The sequence below is a fragment of the Bos indicus genome, chromosome 15 (assembly GCF_029378745.1).
Source record: "Bos indicus isolate NIAB-ARS_2022 breed Sahiwal x Tharparkar chromosome 15, NIAB-ARS_B.indTharparkar_mat_pri_1.0, whole genome shotgun sequence".
NCBI lineage: Eukaryota > Metazoa > Chordata > Mammalia > Artiodactyla > Bovidae > Bos > Bos indicus.
This window is the reverse complement of record NC_091774.1, coordinates 7,124,344-7,138,454: the sequence shown is the minus strand read 5'-3', so window position 1 is coordinate 7,138,454 and position 14,111 is coordinate 7,124,344. Positions and strand designations below refer to the sequence as shown.

General features: G+C 41.5%; 1 protein-coding gene across 1 annotated transcript in view; it reads left to right on the top strand.

Annotated features, from left to right (window-relative positions):
* Positions 1-13,089, top strand: part of CEP126 (centrosomal protein 126) — a 139,250-nt gene extending 126,161 nt beyond the window's left edge. Inside the window, exon 10 of the mRNA XM_070803324.1 lies at positions 12,657-13,089. Coding sequence (XP_070659425.1) covers positions 12,657-12,670 — 14 coding nt within the window. The 3' untranslated portion in view covers positions 12,671-13,089. The remainder of the gene's footprint in view (positions 1-12,656) is intronic.
* Positions 13,090-14,111: the final 1,022 nt, after the last annotated feature.

Below are 14,111 nucleotides of genomic sequence, written 5' to 3'. Positions count from 1 at the left end.
ACAGATGGAGAGATATTCCATGTTCCTGGGTAGGAAGAATCAATATTGTGAAAATGACTATACTACCAAACACAATCTACAGATTCAATGCAAACCCTATCAAATTATCAATGGTATTTTTCACAGAACCAGGACAAAAAAAATTCACAATTCATATGGAAACACAAAAGATCCCGAATAGCCAAATTAGTCTTAAGAAAGAAGAATCAACCTTCCTAACTTCAGAGTATACTACAAAGCTACAGTCATCAAGACAGTATGGTACTGGCACAAAAACATACATCTAGACCAAAGGAATGAGATAGAAAGCCCAAAAATAAACCCATGCACCTATGGGTACCTTATTTTTTACAAAGGAGGCAAGAATATACAATGGGGCAAAGAGAGCCTCTTCAATAAATGGTGCTGAGAAAACTGGACAGCTCCGTGTAAAAAAATGAAATTAGAACACTTCCTAACACCATACACAAAGACAAACTTAAAATGGATTAAAGACCTAAATGTAAGAAACTATAAAACTCTTAGAGAAAAACATAGGCAGAACACTGGATAACATAAATCAAAGCAGATCCTCTGTGACCCACCTCCTAGAGTAACAGAAATAAAAACAAAAGTAAACAAGTGGGACCTGATTAAACTTAAAAGCTTTTGCACAGCAAACTATAAGCAAGGTGAAAAACCCTCAGAATGGGATAAAATAATATCAAATGAAACAACTGACAAAGGATTAATTTCCAAAGTATACAAGCAGCTCATAAAACTCAATACCAGAAAAAAAAAAAAAACAACCCAATCAAAAAGTGAGAAAAAGACCTAAACAGACATTTCTCTGAAGAAGACATACAGATGGCTAACAAACACATGAAAAGATGCTCAGCATCGCTCATTATTAGAGAATTGCAAATCAAAACTACAATGAGATATCACCTCACACCAGTCAGAATGGCCATCATCAAAAAGTCTACAAACAATAAATGCTGGAGAGGATGTGGAGAAAAGGGAACACTTTCGCACTGTTGGTGGGAATGTAAACTGATACAGCCACTATGGAAGACGGTATGGAGATTCCTTAAAAAACTAGGAATAAAACCACCATATGACCCACCAATCCCACTCCTAGGCATATACCCTTAGGAAACCAAAATTGAAAAAGACACGTGTGCCGCATTGTTCATTGCAGCACTATTTACAATAACTAGAACATAGAAGCAACCTAGATGTCCATTGACTGATGAATGCATAAAGAAATGGTACATATACACAACAGAATATTACTCAGCCATAAAAAGGAACACATTTGAGCCAGTTCTGATGAGCTTATTATACAGAGTGAAGTAAGTCAGAAAGTAAAAGATAAATATTGTACTCTAATGCATATATTCAGAACCTAGAAAAAGGGCACTGAAGAATTTATTTACAGGGCAGCAGTGGAGAAGGCAATGGCAACCCACTCCAGTACTCTTGCCTGGAAAATCCCATGGACGGAGGAGCCTGGTGGGCTGCAGTCCATGGGGTCGTGAAGAGTCAGACACGTCTGAGCGACTTCACTTTTACTTTTCACTTTCATGCATTGGAGAAGGAAATGGCAACCCACTCCAGTGTTCTTGCCTGGAGAATCCCAGGGACGGGGGAGCCTGGTGGGCTGCCATCTATGGGGTCGCACAGAGTCGGACATGACTGAAGTGACTTAGCACCAGCAGCAGCAGCAGTGGAGAAACAGACAGAGAGAATAGACTAATGGACATGGAGAGAGAGGAGGAGAGGGTGAGATGTAAGGAAAGAATAACATGGAAACTTATATTACCATATGTAAAACAGATAGCCAACGGGAATTTGCTGTATGGCTCAGGAAACTCAAACAGGGGCTCTGTATCAACCTAGAGGGGTAGACTGGGGAGGGAGATGGGAGGAAGGTTCAAAAGGGAGGGGATATATGTATACCTATGGCTGACTCATGTTGAGGTTTGAGAGAAAACAACAAAATTCTGTAAAGCAATTACCCTTCAATTAAAAATAATTTTTTAAAAGAAATATGTAGGTAACTTTTTGTTTCTAAGAACAAAACCTTGTTAGTTTAAGTCAGAATGGCAATGTCTGTGTTCCTACAAATGTCGATGCTTTTAGAGAAAACTACATTGTGTATGTGTTTATAAGTATATAAATAGATAGATAAATTTTTACATGTATCAGATTTTCTCAATTTCATGTATTTTTTCTTTTTCAATTAAAAGAAATCTTTCAGTGAATAACTAAATATGACTAGTAAGAGAGCATGGCAGTGTCATGTTGTACTGCCTTATCTAATGCACTGAGAAGGGTGTGTCATTTCTGTGGCACTCCTCCCAAAACTCTACAAACTCAATAATCTGGAGAAAAACATCACACAAACTCAGACAAATTAAGGACATTCTACAAAACGCTTGATCAGTACTTTCCAAAAGTGCCAAGATTGTGAAATGAAAGGAAAGGCTGACGAACTGTCCCAGATTAGAAGAGACTAAAGGACAGAACGAATGTAACATGAAGTCTTGGGTGGGACTCAGAAACAGAACAAGGACATTACTGGGGGAGGGAATGGTGAAATCCTAATGAAATCTGTAGTTTAGTCAATAGTAGTGTACAAATGTTTGTTTCTAAGTTTTGATAACTCCACCATGGTTATATGAGATGTTAACATTAGGGAAAGCTGAGTAATGGGTATTTAGGAACTCTCTGTACTGTCATGGCCACTCTTTTGTAAATCTAAAATTATCTCAAAATTAAAAGGCTAAAATGTTTTAAATTCTTAAAATGTTTTAACATTTTTGTTGTACCATATGAAAGTGAAAGTCGCTCAGTGGTGTCCAATTCTTTGCGACCCCATGGACTGCATAGGCCAAAATACTGGAGTGGGTAGCCTACCCCTTCTACAGCGAATCTTCCCAACCCAGGAATCAAACCGGGGTCTCCTGCATTGCAGGCGGATTCTTCACCAACTGAGCTATCATTTTTGGCTCAGAACAAATGGCACTATGGTTATATAAAACATTAAAACATATAATGTTAAGCTTAAAAATATATTAAGCTTAAACTATTAACAAATGGCACTATAGTTATATAAAACATTAAAACATATAATTTTAAGCTTAAAAATATATTAAGTACTTATGTATGTAACTTGCCTAGTGGCTCAGGGATAAAGAATCTGCCTGCAGTGCAGCAGACCCAGGGGATGCAGGTTCGATCCCTGGGTCGGGAAATGGCAACCACTCCAGTATTCTTGTCTGGGAAATCCCATAGAGAGAGGAGCCCAGTGGACTGCAATCCATAAAATGGCAAACAGTTGGACACAACTGAGCACACACACACACTCACATACTTATGTATTAATATATATGTCATTTTGATATGATTATACATAGCAACGTTCCTACCCACAGGAGTTGATAATTTAGACAGTCTGTCTGAAAACCATATTCCAAGCCAACATCAGTGATGCTGAAGAGAAAGCTCACTCTTGCCAAAGCAGTAGAGGAGCCTCAAGAATGCTTAATAGCAAGGCTGTATGCCTCACTGCATTCGCAGGGGCAGCAAAGATAAGAGCTCTCTGGGTGGGAAAACACTGGAAGAGACTTTCTGAGGCCCACAAAGTCTGACTATAGCACCCACAGCAGGGCCTTCACTTCATCTCCGCCAAGGTTCTCGTGCTTGCAAGCCCCCATTAGCTTATGTTTTATCAGAATGGGGAAATAAACTTCTTACTGCCATAGCAGTGGAATGAGGGGTGGTGGGAATCCATTAAGCACTGGTTATTTGAAAAAGAAGAAAGAAAAACTCGCAAAGAAAAAATGATTTTATCTTGCACTGAAGATCTTCATCTTATAATAAGAGCTAATGCTAACGCTGAAACTCCAATACTTTGGCCACCTCATGTGAAGATTTGACTCATTGGAAAAGACCCTGATGCTGGGAGGGACTGGGGGCAGGAGGAGAAGGGGACGACAGAGGATGAGATGGCTGGATGGCATCACTGACTTGATGGACGTGAGTTTGAGTAAACTCTGGGAGTTGGTGATGGACAGGAAGGTGTGGTGTGCTGCAATTCATGGGCTTGTAAAGAGTCAGACATGACTGAGTGGCTGAACTGAACTGAATGTCTACTGAAAGCTCACAATATGCCAAATCTTGTGTAAAGCTCTTTACATGCAGACCTTTGTCTAATCCTCCTAGCAACCCCACTGAGGGAAGAACTGCTGTGTCCGTATTTCAAATGAAGGAACTGAGGTGAAGTGAGGTTGAGAAACATGCCCAAGTTCACATAGCTAGAAAAAAAAGACATATCCAGGACTCACACAAAAGTCCATTTGACTTTAGACTTCATTTATCGCTTGTAATACACAACCAGGTCTCTCTACAGAGCAGAATTTCCGAGATGATATGAGTATGGGCAGAGGAACCTGGAGGGCTCCATGAGGTTGCAAAGAGTTGGACACGACTGAGCAACTAACACACACTAACATACATTAACACACTTGAGTATGGGCATACCTACAAAATTGTAAGCAAGCTAAAACTATGTTTTAATCTTTTTGCAAACTTCTAAAGTGAACATATAACAAAAACTTTTATAAACAGGTACAAATACCACTTGGATGGAGAACTGTTTAATTTGCCATATGAGGACTTGGAACATGTTGAAACTTGACTCTGATTCCTTCAGCTTTTGTAGATCACAATGGAATGTACTAGGCACCCTGTCTTCTTAATACTGCTAGCCAAATGACAAACATAACCACTTCGCCTACTTGGCTAGTCTAAGAAAGGGATGGAAGAACAAAGATTATTCAGTCTCAGCTGTGTGTTGCTAAAGTGAAGATCATCCCCCAGGGTGTCATGGGGAAATATTAGGGAAACCTAAATTTTCCTCCAAAATTCTTTTCCCTTCCCTTCCCTTGTTTGACAAAGCCTAACTCTCCCTCACCATCAGTAAGTCAAAAAAGCCTCTCTGGTTTGCTATGGAAATTGGATAGATGCTTTTTAGTGGCATGGTTAGAAGGAAAGGATGGAAGAACTAATGGAGAGATCATGAGGAAATTATCTCCTCATAGCATCTGTTCATAGTACTTTTCTTTGCTCGTTTATTAAATGTGCATTTTAAGCACTGACTATGTCACAGACACAACTAGAGAAATGAAAATGAACAACACATCTTTTGCCTTCCAGTAGTTCAGTTTCCTGGGGAAAAGAGGTCACCGGGTCTAAGAGGATTAAAGTTGAGTGAGTGAAATGGAGAAAATACATGCTTGCACTTAACTTTGCCTGGGAAAGTCAAGATATTGGAGGTTGAGGTATAAGTTAGGGTTCAACAGGCAGAGAGAAGCACAGTATTTCAGGAAGAGAGAACAGCATGTGCAAGACGATTAGGAGGAGTTGAGCACGACCACAGGTCAGGTTGCAAGCTGTGGAGTGGCAGTGTATGAGGCTAGAAAGGCGGACAGGAGCCAAACCAAAGAGCGTAACTGTCTCGTCCTCTTACTAAATTATAGAACATGTCTTATTCACCAGTTTATCCCTATCTCAGTGTATGCCATGTGGTAGGTTCTCACATAACAGTAATAGTCCAACACAAAATTACGTGTAATTTTATGTCTCTCAATCAGTTGTAAAACTAGATCCACTGTATTGTCAGATTTTTTTTTAACTAATGTAGTATACTGCCCTCTAGTGGTTAGGAAACAATAGGCTTTCTATCACAATGAAGGCCAGTAGTTTCACCCGGATTTGCTCTGCTGCTGCTGCTAAGTCGCTTCAGTTGTGTCCGACTCTGTGAGACCCCATAGACAGCAGCCCAGCAGGCTCCCCCGTCCCTGGGATTCTCCAGGCAAGAACACTGGAGTGGGTTGCCATTTCCTTCTCCAATGCCTGAAAGTGAAAAGTGAAAGTGAAGTTGCTCAGTTGTGTCTGACTCCTAGCGACCCCATGGACTGCAGCCCACCAGGCTCCTCCGTCCATGGGATCCTCCTTTCATGCCTTAACTATTGAAAACAATGCTGCAATGAACATGGGGGTTTGGACATCTTTTTGAGATAGTGATTTCATTTCCTTCAGATAAATACCCAGAAATAGAATCGCCTGATTATGTGGTAGTACTTTTTATTTTTTGAGGAATTTGAAAATTGCTTGAAAGTTAACTGAATTTATTGTGGTAATCACTTTGCAATGAATATATTATTTGGTACACGTAAGAGTAATACAATGTAACACATCAATTGTTTTGTTGCTCATTTGTGGCCAACTCTATGCAACACTATGGACTAGCCCGCCAGGCTCCTCTCTCCAAGGGATTTCCCAGGCAAGAATACTGGAGTGGGTTGCCATTTCCTTCTCCAGGGGATCTTCCCAATCCAGGGATCAAAGCCATGTCTCCTGCGTTGCAAGCGGATTCTTTACCACTGAGCCACCAAGGGAAGACCCATCAATCATATCTCACTTCAAAAACAAAGCTATGCTAGTTACAACCAGTAAGATACATTCACTCACTGATATCTTGCCACCCAGTTTGAAAATCAGTGCAAACGAAGCAACCGACAAAGGATTAATCTCCTAATTATATAAACAGCTCATACAGCTCAATATCAGAAAAACAGTCCAAAAATGGGCAGAAGACATAGACATATCTTCAAAGAAGACAGACAGATGGCAAATGAACACATGAAAAATGAAAATATATTCAACATTGCTCATTATTAGAGAAATGCAAATCAAAACTACAATGAGGTATCACCTCACCCCAGTCAGAATGGCCATCATCAAAAAGTCTACAAATAATCAATGCCGAGCAGATGTGCAGGAAAGGAAACCTTCCTACACTGTTGGTGGGAATGTAAATTGGTGCGGCCACTGTGGAGAACAGTACAGGGATTGTTTTAAAAGCTAGGAATAGAACTACCGTATAACCCAGCAACCCCACTACTGGGCATATACCCTGCTGCTGCTAAGTTGCTTCAGTCATGTCCGACTCTGTGCAGCCCACCAGGCTCCCTCGTCCCTGGGATTCTCCAGGCAAGAACACTGGAGTGGGTTGCCATTTCCTTCTCCAAAACCCTGAGTAAACCACAATTCAAAAAGATACATACCCCAATGTTCATTGCAGCACTATTTACAATAGCCAGGACATGGAAGCAACCTAGATGTCCACTGACAGATGAATAGATAAAGAAAGAAGATGTGGTATATATATACAATGGAATATTACCCAGCCATAAAAAATAATGAATTTGAGTCAGTTCTAGTGAGATAGTTAAACCTACAGCCTGTTTTACAGTGAAATAAATCAGAAATTACAGAAAAATATTGTATATTAATGCATATACATGAAGTCTAGAAAAATAGTACTAATGAACCTATTTCAGGGAAGGAATGGAGATGCAAATGTAAAGAATGGACTTGTGGACACAGGAGGGGAAAGAGAAGTTAGGAGAATTGACATCCATACACTACCATGTGTAAAATAGATGGCTAGTGGGAAGCTGCTGTATAACACAGGGAGCCCAGCCCTCACGTCTGTAATATCCTGGAAGGAAGGGATGAGGGGAAGGGAGACTCAAGAGGGAGGGGACATATAATCATTATTGCTGATTAGCGCTAGTATACAGGCAAAAACCAACACACCATTGTGAAGCAATTATCCTCCACCTAAATAAATTTTAAAAAAGAAAATCAGTGGTCTCTGACACTATTCATTTCATTTTAATATATTGTTTTATATATTTGGTGTTCCCTGGTGGCTCAGCACAGTATCTACCCACAATGTGGGAGACCCAGGTTCAATCCCTGCATGGGGAAGATAAGATCCCCTGGAGAAGGGAATGGTTACCCACTCCAGTACCCTTGCCTGGAGAATCCCATGGACAGAGGAGCCTGGTGGGCTACAGTTGATGGGAACTCAAAAAGTCAGAAATGACTAAGCAACTAACACTTTATTTTCACTTTACATATTTATATATATATATATATATATCATAGACTATGATTAATGATATAATTCACTCTGAATGTAGATATGATCTACCTTCTTCTCCAAATAGTAAGTTGGTTAACTCAATAATACAAATAATATAAATAAAAGTCTCCAAGCATGCTAAATCACTTAAGTTGTGTCTGACTCTTTGTGATCCTATGGACTGTAGCCTTCCAGACTCTGTCCATGGGATTCTCCAGGCAAGAATACTGGAGTGGGTTGCCATTTCTTACTCCATACACTAATACTAATAGAAAGCTAAACCAGGTAAATATATTACGTTTTTTAATTTATATACATTTCACATGCATTATCTCAAAGTGTCTATGAAAAGCCTCTCCACTTTTACTCTTCAGAGTTAAAGACTAAATTTCCTCAAGAATAGCAATTCTAATATATGTAACAAAGTTTATTGTTACCAAAAAAATGTAATAAAACACCCTAGGTGACAATAGGAAAATTGTAAATTACATGCATTCTTCTGATGACCATTACACAACCATAAAGATCATGTTTGTAAAGAATACTTAATGAAACAGAGAAAAAACAATGATTCATTGCTATGTGAGAAAAGAGGGAGCTATACTTAAACAGTGTCTTAACTATGAGAGGAAACCCACGTGGAGAAATGAAAGCAGGAAATGTATGCAACAAAGCATTAGCAGTAGTGGTTTCTCAGCAGTATATTTTTCACACTATCTACCTTGTGCATTTATTGCTTTTTTTTAATCAGGTAAGTCAAAAAATTAACAGCAAATGAGAACGTCTTTGACAAAAATGTACACATGAAAAACTAAAGAATTCCCCTGAAGGCCTGCCTTTCCAAATTTCCTATGAAACTGAATTACAGCTCCTGTGACAGTTTTCCCATATTGGAGGTTGAGTTTGCTTGTCACAAAAGCACCTTCCAGGTTAAACAGGAAGTCTCCTGTACCTTCAGAATCAGAAGATGAGTAACCATAAATTTGCTTTTATTCTGCTTTATTGACTATGCCAAAGCCTTTGACTGTGTGGATCACAATAAACTGTGGAAAATTCTGAAAGAGATGGGAATACCAGAACACCTGACCTGCCTCTTGAGAAATTTGTATGCAAGTCAGGAAGCAACAGTTAGAACTGGACGTGGAACAACAGACTGGTTCCAAATAGGAAAAGGAGTTCGTCAAGGCTGTATATTGTCATCCTGTTTATTTAACTTATATGCAGAGTACATCATGAGAAACGCTGGACTGGAAGAAACACAAGCTGGAATCAAGATTGCTGGAGAAATATCAATAACCTCAGATATGCAGATGACACCACCCTTATGGCAGAAAGTGAAGAGGAACTAAAAAGCCTCTTAATGAAAGTGAAAGTGGAGAGTGAAAAAGTTGGCTTAAAGCTCAACATTCAGAAAACGAAGATCCGGTCCCACCAGTTCATGGGAAATAGATGGGGAAACAGTGGAAACAGTGTCAGACTTTATTTTTCTGGGCTCCAAAATCACTACAGATGGTGACTGCAGCCATGAAATTAAAAGACGCTTACTCCTTGGAAGGAAAGTTATGACCAACCTAGATAGCATATTCAAAAGCAGAGACATTACTTTGCCAACAAAGGTCTGTCTAGTCAAGGCTATGGTTTTTCCTGTGGTCATGTATGGATGTGAAAGTTGGACTGTGAAGAAGGCTGAGCGCTGAAGAATTGACACTTTTGAACTGTGGTGTTGGAGAAGACTCTTGAGAGTCCCTTGGATGGCAAGGAGATCCAACCAGTCCATTCTGAAGGAGATCAGCCCTGGGATTTCTTTGGAAGGAATGAAGCTAAAGCTGAAACTCCAGTACTTTGGCCACCTCATGCGAAGAGTTGACTCATTGGAAAAGACTCTGATGCTGGGAGGGATTGGGGGCAAGAGGAGAAGGGGATGACAGAGGATGAGATGGCTGGATGGCATCACTGACTCGATGGATGTGAGTCTGAGTGAACTCTGGGAGTTGGTGATGGACAGGGAGGCCTGGCGTGCTGCGATTCATGGGGTCACAAAGAGTCGGACACGACTGAGCAACTGATCTGATCTGATATATGAATATCAATGAAAATACATTCTCCAAGAAATTCCTTGGAAAGGTTACATCAGAATGACTTTTATTCTGTGGTTTGCACTTTTCAAAACAAAGTATGTAAAAAGTGAAAGTGTTAGTCATTCAGTCGTGTTCAACTCTATGCAGCCCGCCAGGTTCCTCTGTCCATGAAATTCTCCAGGCAAGAATACTGGATAGTCATTCCCTTTTCCAGGGGGTCTTCCTGACCCAGAAATTGAATATGGATCTCCTGCACTGCAGGCAGATTCTTTACCTCCAGGGAAGCCTCAAACAAAGTATAGTAAAACACTATTAGTATTGCACTACAGAGTGCACACTAGGTAGGCAAAAATACAATATTACCATTCATATTTGGAGGAAACAGAGTAAGTTTACACTGCAACACAGAGAAGCAGTATATAACCCAGACTTGGGCTGTGAAGGTACGTGTCCTGGAGAAAGTGACTGAGACCTGAAGGGTGGGTTAGACAAGCAAAGACTGAGAAGAAAAAAGGGGTAATTTCAAACTTAAGAAACAGCCTATGTCAAACTCTGCCCACTTTCTTTTTTTTTTGGTTGCCACAGCCATGTGGGATCTTAGTTCTCTAACCAGGGATCAAATCCACACCCCCTGCACTGGAAGTGTGGAGTCTTAACCACTGGACCACCAGGGAAGTCTCTTCCCAATTTACCTTTGTTTCATAATTCTCTGAATCAGAACACTGAGAGAGCTTCTCAGCAAGAACAATTGAACCCTATGCTCCTTCTTGAACCCAACTTAAATGACAATTAAGGAATAAAAAAGAGAGACCAGAGGAGACACCATCAGACCTTTGAAGGTCAGAAAGCAGAGGTCAAGTGGGAACTGACTTGGATGACGGGGGAAAGCTAAACCCTGTGCTGCAGTCAGAGAAGCCTGAGAGCCAGCTGTCTCTCCTGCAAACCACAGAAGAGGCTCGGGCTAGCCGAGGCAAGGGGAGGCTGACAGAGGAGGAGTGGAAAGCCTGTTTAAAAAACAGCTGGACCCCACATCTAGTTCTGCACACCATACAGGTAGGCATGGCCTCTTCTTTTACCAACCCAGGAAAACATAACAAACCTAAGAATAAAAGAAAATTCTTCAGTCTTCTAAAGGGCCTTGAACATCTCTGTGACTCTTAAATGCTGAGAAACCCCCTTCAGGCCAGGGTGGTATTTGCCCAGCTGGTGGGAATGTCTGCAGCTCAATTGAGTCATTCTCCAGGCACTGACCTCAGGCCAAGAGGCTCCCCACACAGGGTCACACCCAGTCCCTGACGGCAGTCTTCAGCCAGTAATTGGTAGATAAGGGGTATAAAGGCCAGGCCCCCTTGCCTGAAGGTAGGACAACTCTGAAAGGCATGACTACACACCATCAAGAAACAGAAAATATAACGTTTTTTGAAGAAAAGATACCATTTACATCAGGGACAAAAATTTAAATTATCAATGTTGAATCTTTAAAAAGATATGCAAGACTTTTCCGGGAAAAATTTATACATATAATATCGAAAGACATTTTAAAAGAAATAAATGAAAGTATATACCATATCATTGGATTTGAAGATGCACCGTCACACAGAGTTCTTCCCATTGATCTTAACTATTGAATGCAATTCCAGCTAAAACATGAAAACTTAACAAACTAATCTAAAAATGTATGTGAGTGAGGAAATGAATGAGAATAGCCCAGATACTATAAGGAGAAAAACACGGATGTATTTGCTTTACAAATAACAAGACTTAATAGAAAGTCCTTACAAAATAAAATTAGAGAATCACAAAATAAACACATACAAACAAAGAAACTTCATTTATGACAGAGCAGTGGGGGAGGATGGAAGTGACCCTCAGGGGCGTGCACTGCTCAGATCTCCCTTTGTGAATAAAAGCAACGAAGCCTGTTGTCCATGATCATACAAATGGGTTAAGATGAAACACAGCAACAGTGCACCTGAAGGGGAATTCAGGATTGGAAAAGCAGGATGAAAGTTCTGTGTTTTTGGATATTTGGGCCCCTAGATAGTTAAGATGCATACCTAAGGGAGAATTTCAATGACCCCAGAATCTTGAATCTTCTTACAATAGAAAAGCACTAGTCATTAAATTGAGACATCTGTTATTTTTTGGAGCTTCCCAAGTGGCTCAGTGGTAAAGAATTCTCCTGTCAATGCAGGAGACGCAGGAAACATGGATTCAACCCCTGGGTTGGGAAGATCCTTTGAAGAAGGGAATGGCAGCCCACTCCAGTATTCTTGCCTGGGAAATCACATGGCAAGAATTTGATTGCCCACCGGGAGGAGCCTGGTGGGCTACAGTCCCTAGGGTCAGAAAGAGTCAAACACGACTTAGCAACTGAACGCACGTGGGCGTGCTTACGCACGCTCGCGCGTGCACACACACACACACACGTGACTACAATATTTCCCAGCCAGAAAGTTCATATATATACTAACTAGCTCCTCCCCTGCCTCTTAGAGCAGTCTGTCCTGCGAAGGCTATTTTCCAAGCTATAGTCCTCAGTAAGGTTCCTGAATAAAACTTGACTCACAGCTTTCACGTCATTTGTTTTTCTTTAGATAGACACCTTTGACCCCAGGAGGATATTGGCTGACAGCCTCCATGTGTTGTACCTGCAGGATCCAGCACCACATTCACAGCCTAGGCCTCTCACCATGACTGATAGTGAGTGGACTTGAGGAGGACCATTCTGGCCAGCGGGGACTCCTCACAGCTGACTCACCAGCCTGGTCAATACTCTCTGAGCTGCTGCTTCCTTCCTGCTCTCCTTTTTCAGTTGTCAGACCCATGTCATAATGTCAAAAGTTTCCTAGCTAACACCTGCTCTTGTTCACTTTATCCTTCACAGGTGTTTCCTCCTAATAAAACCTTGTACATCTCCACTCCGTCACAGTATCTGCTTTTCAGAGGAACTGAACTGAACAGTTGGTACTAGCAAATGGTCTGAGAAGGCAGCCTCTAGGGCAGAGAGTGGATTGCTCACTGGCCGGCAAGGAAAACCCCAACCTCAGTGGGATGTGGGCCGCAAATCGTCCCTGGCACAAGGTGGTGTCTCAGCTGCTGACTATTTCACAGATGATGGCCTGAGGAAACATACCCAGTGCAGAAAATCAAGCTTACCTATGCAATGAATGAGGCCTTTAAAGACACGAGAGCCAGCGCCTGCAAAGACAAGGGCTAGTCTTTACAAGTGAATGGAAGCCCTTCAGAGGGATAACTAGAAACTGAAGGCAGCTAATGAGAAGTTCAAGGCTAAGTATGAGAGCCAGCGTATGCTTGTGGTGGTACTTCTTACAAAGCCATCCTTATCTCCCTGCAGTGGCAGAGAACACAGCTCAGGAGCAATCACGGGACTTTGCAGATTTACAACTGGGAGCCACAGAGATGATTAAACACTCTGTTACACTAAGGTCCGAGCCCTGAAACGTGGGATGGGGACATCTAGGTGGATGTACCCCAGTATTGAGGCTCAACACACCCCCAATTCTGTGCTCACTGTCCTACCACCAGCCCCAAACTACAGAGAGGAGCCAGCACTGAAGTTCTTGGTGATGCTGGTACCTCTCTCACCAGATGCTGCTTTGCAGACCCTCAGGTCCAGCACTTCCCAGCTGTATTGTGTTGGGATGTAATAACAGTTATCTGCCTAGCAGCCAGGAGAGGAAACGGGGACAACTCTGAGGGCTATTCATTGGGCTGTGGTAGAAAAGCTTCAGTAGGGGCTTACTGTTGTAGGAGAAATGAGGCAAAAAAGGATGATCGTGTCCCAAGTCTTAGGTGAGCCCCTCCATCAGGCCACCAAGTCAGGGTCCTTGGCTTTGAACAGCAAAGAACTCAAGAGCGAGCCTTAAGGAAGTAAAAGCAGTTTTATTCAGGGAGATACGCATTCAAAGACAGAGCATGGGCCATCTCGAAAGCCAGACTTGCACTCTGGGCACGCAGTCAGGGTCTTGGAAAGTGAGAGTGGCCCTGAGGTGTGGGAGTGATTGGTTTTTGTGGTTTGTTTTGTTTTT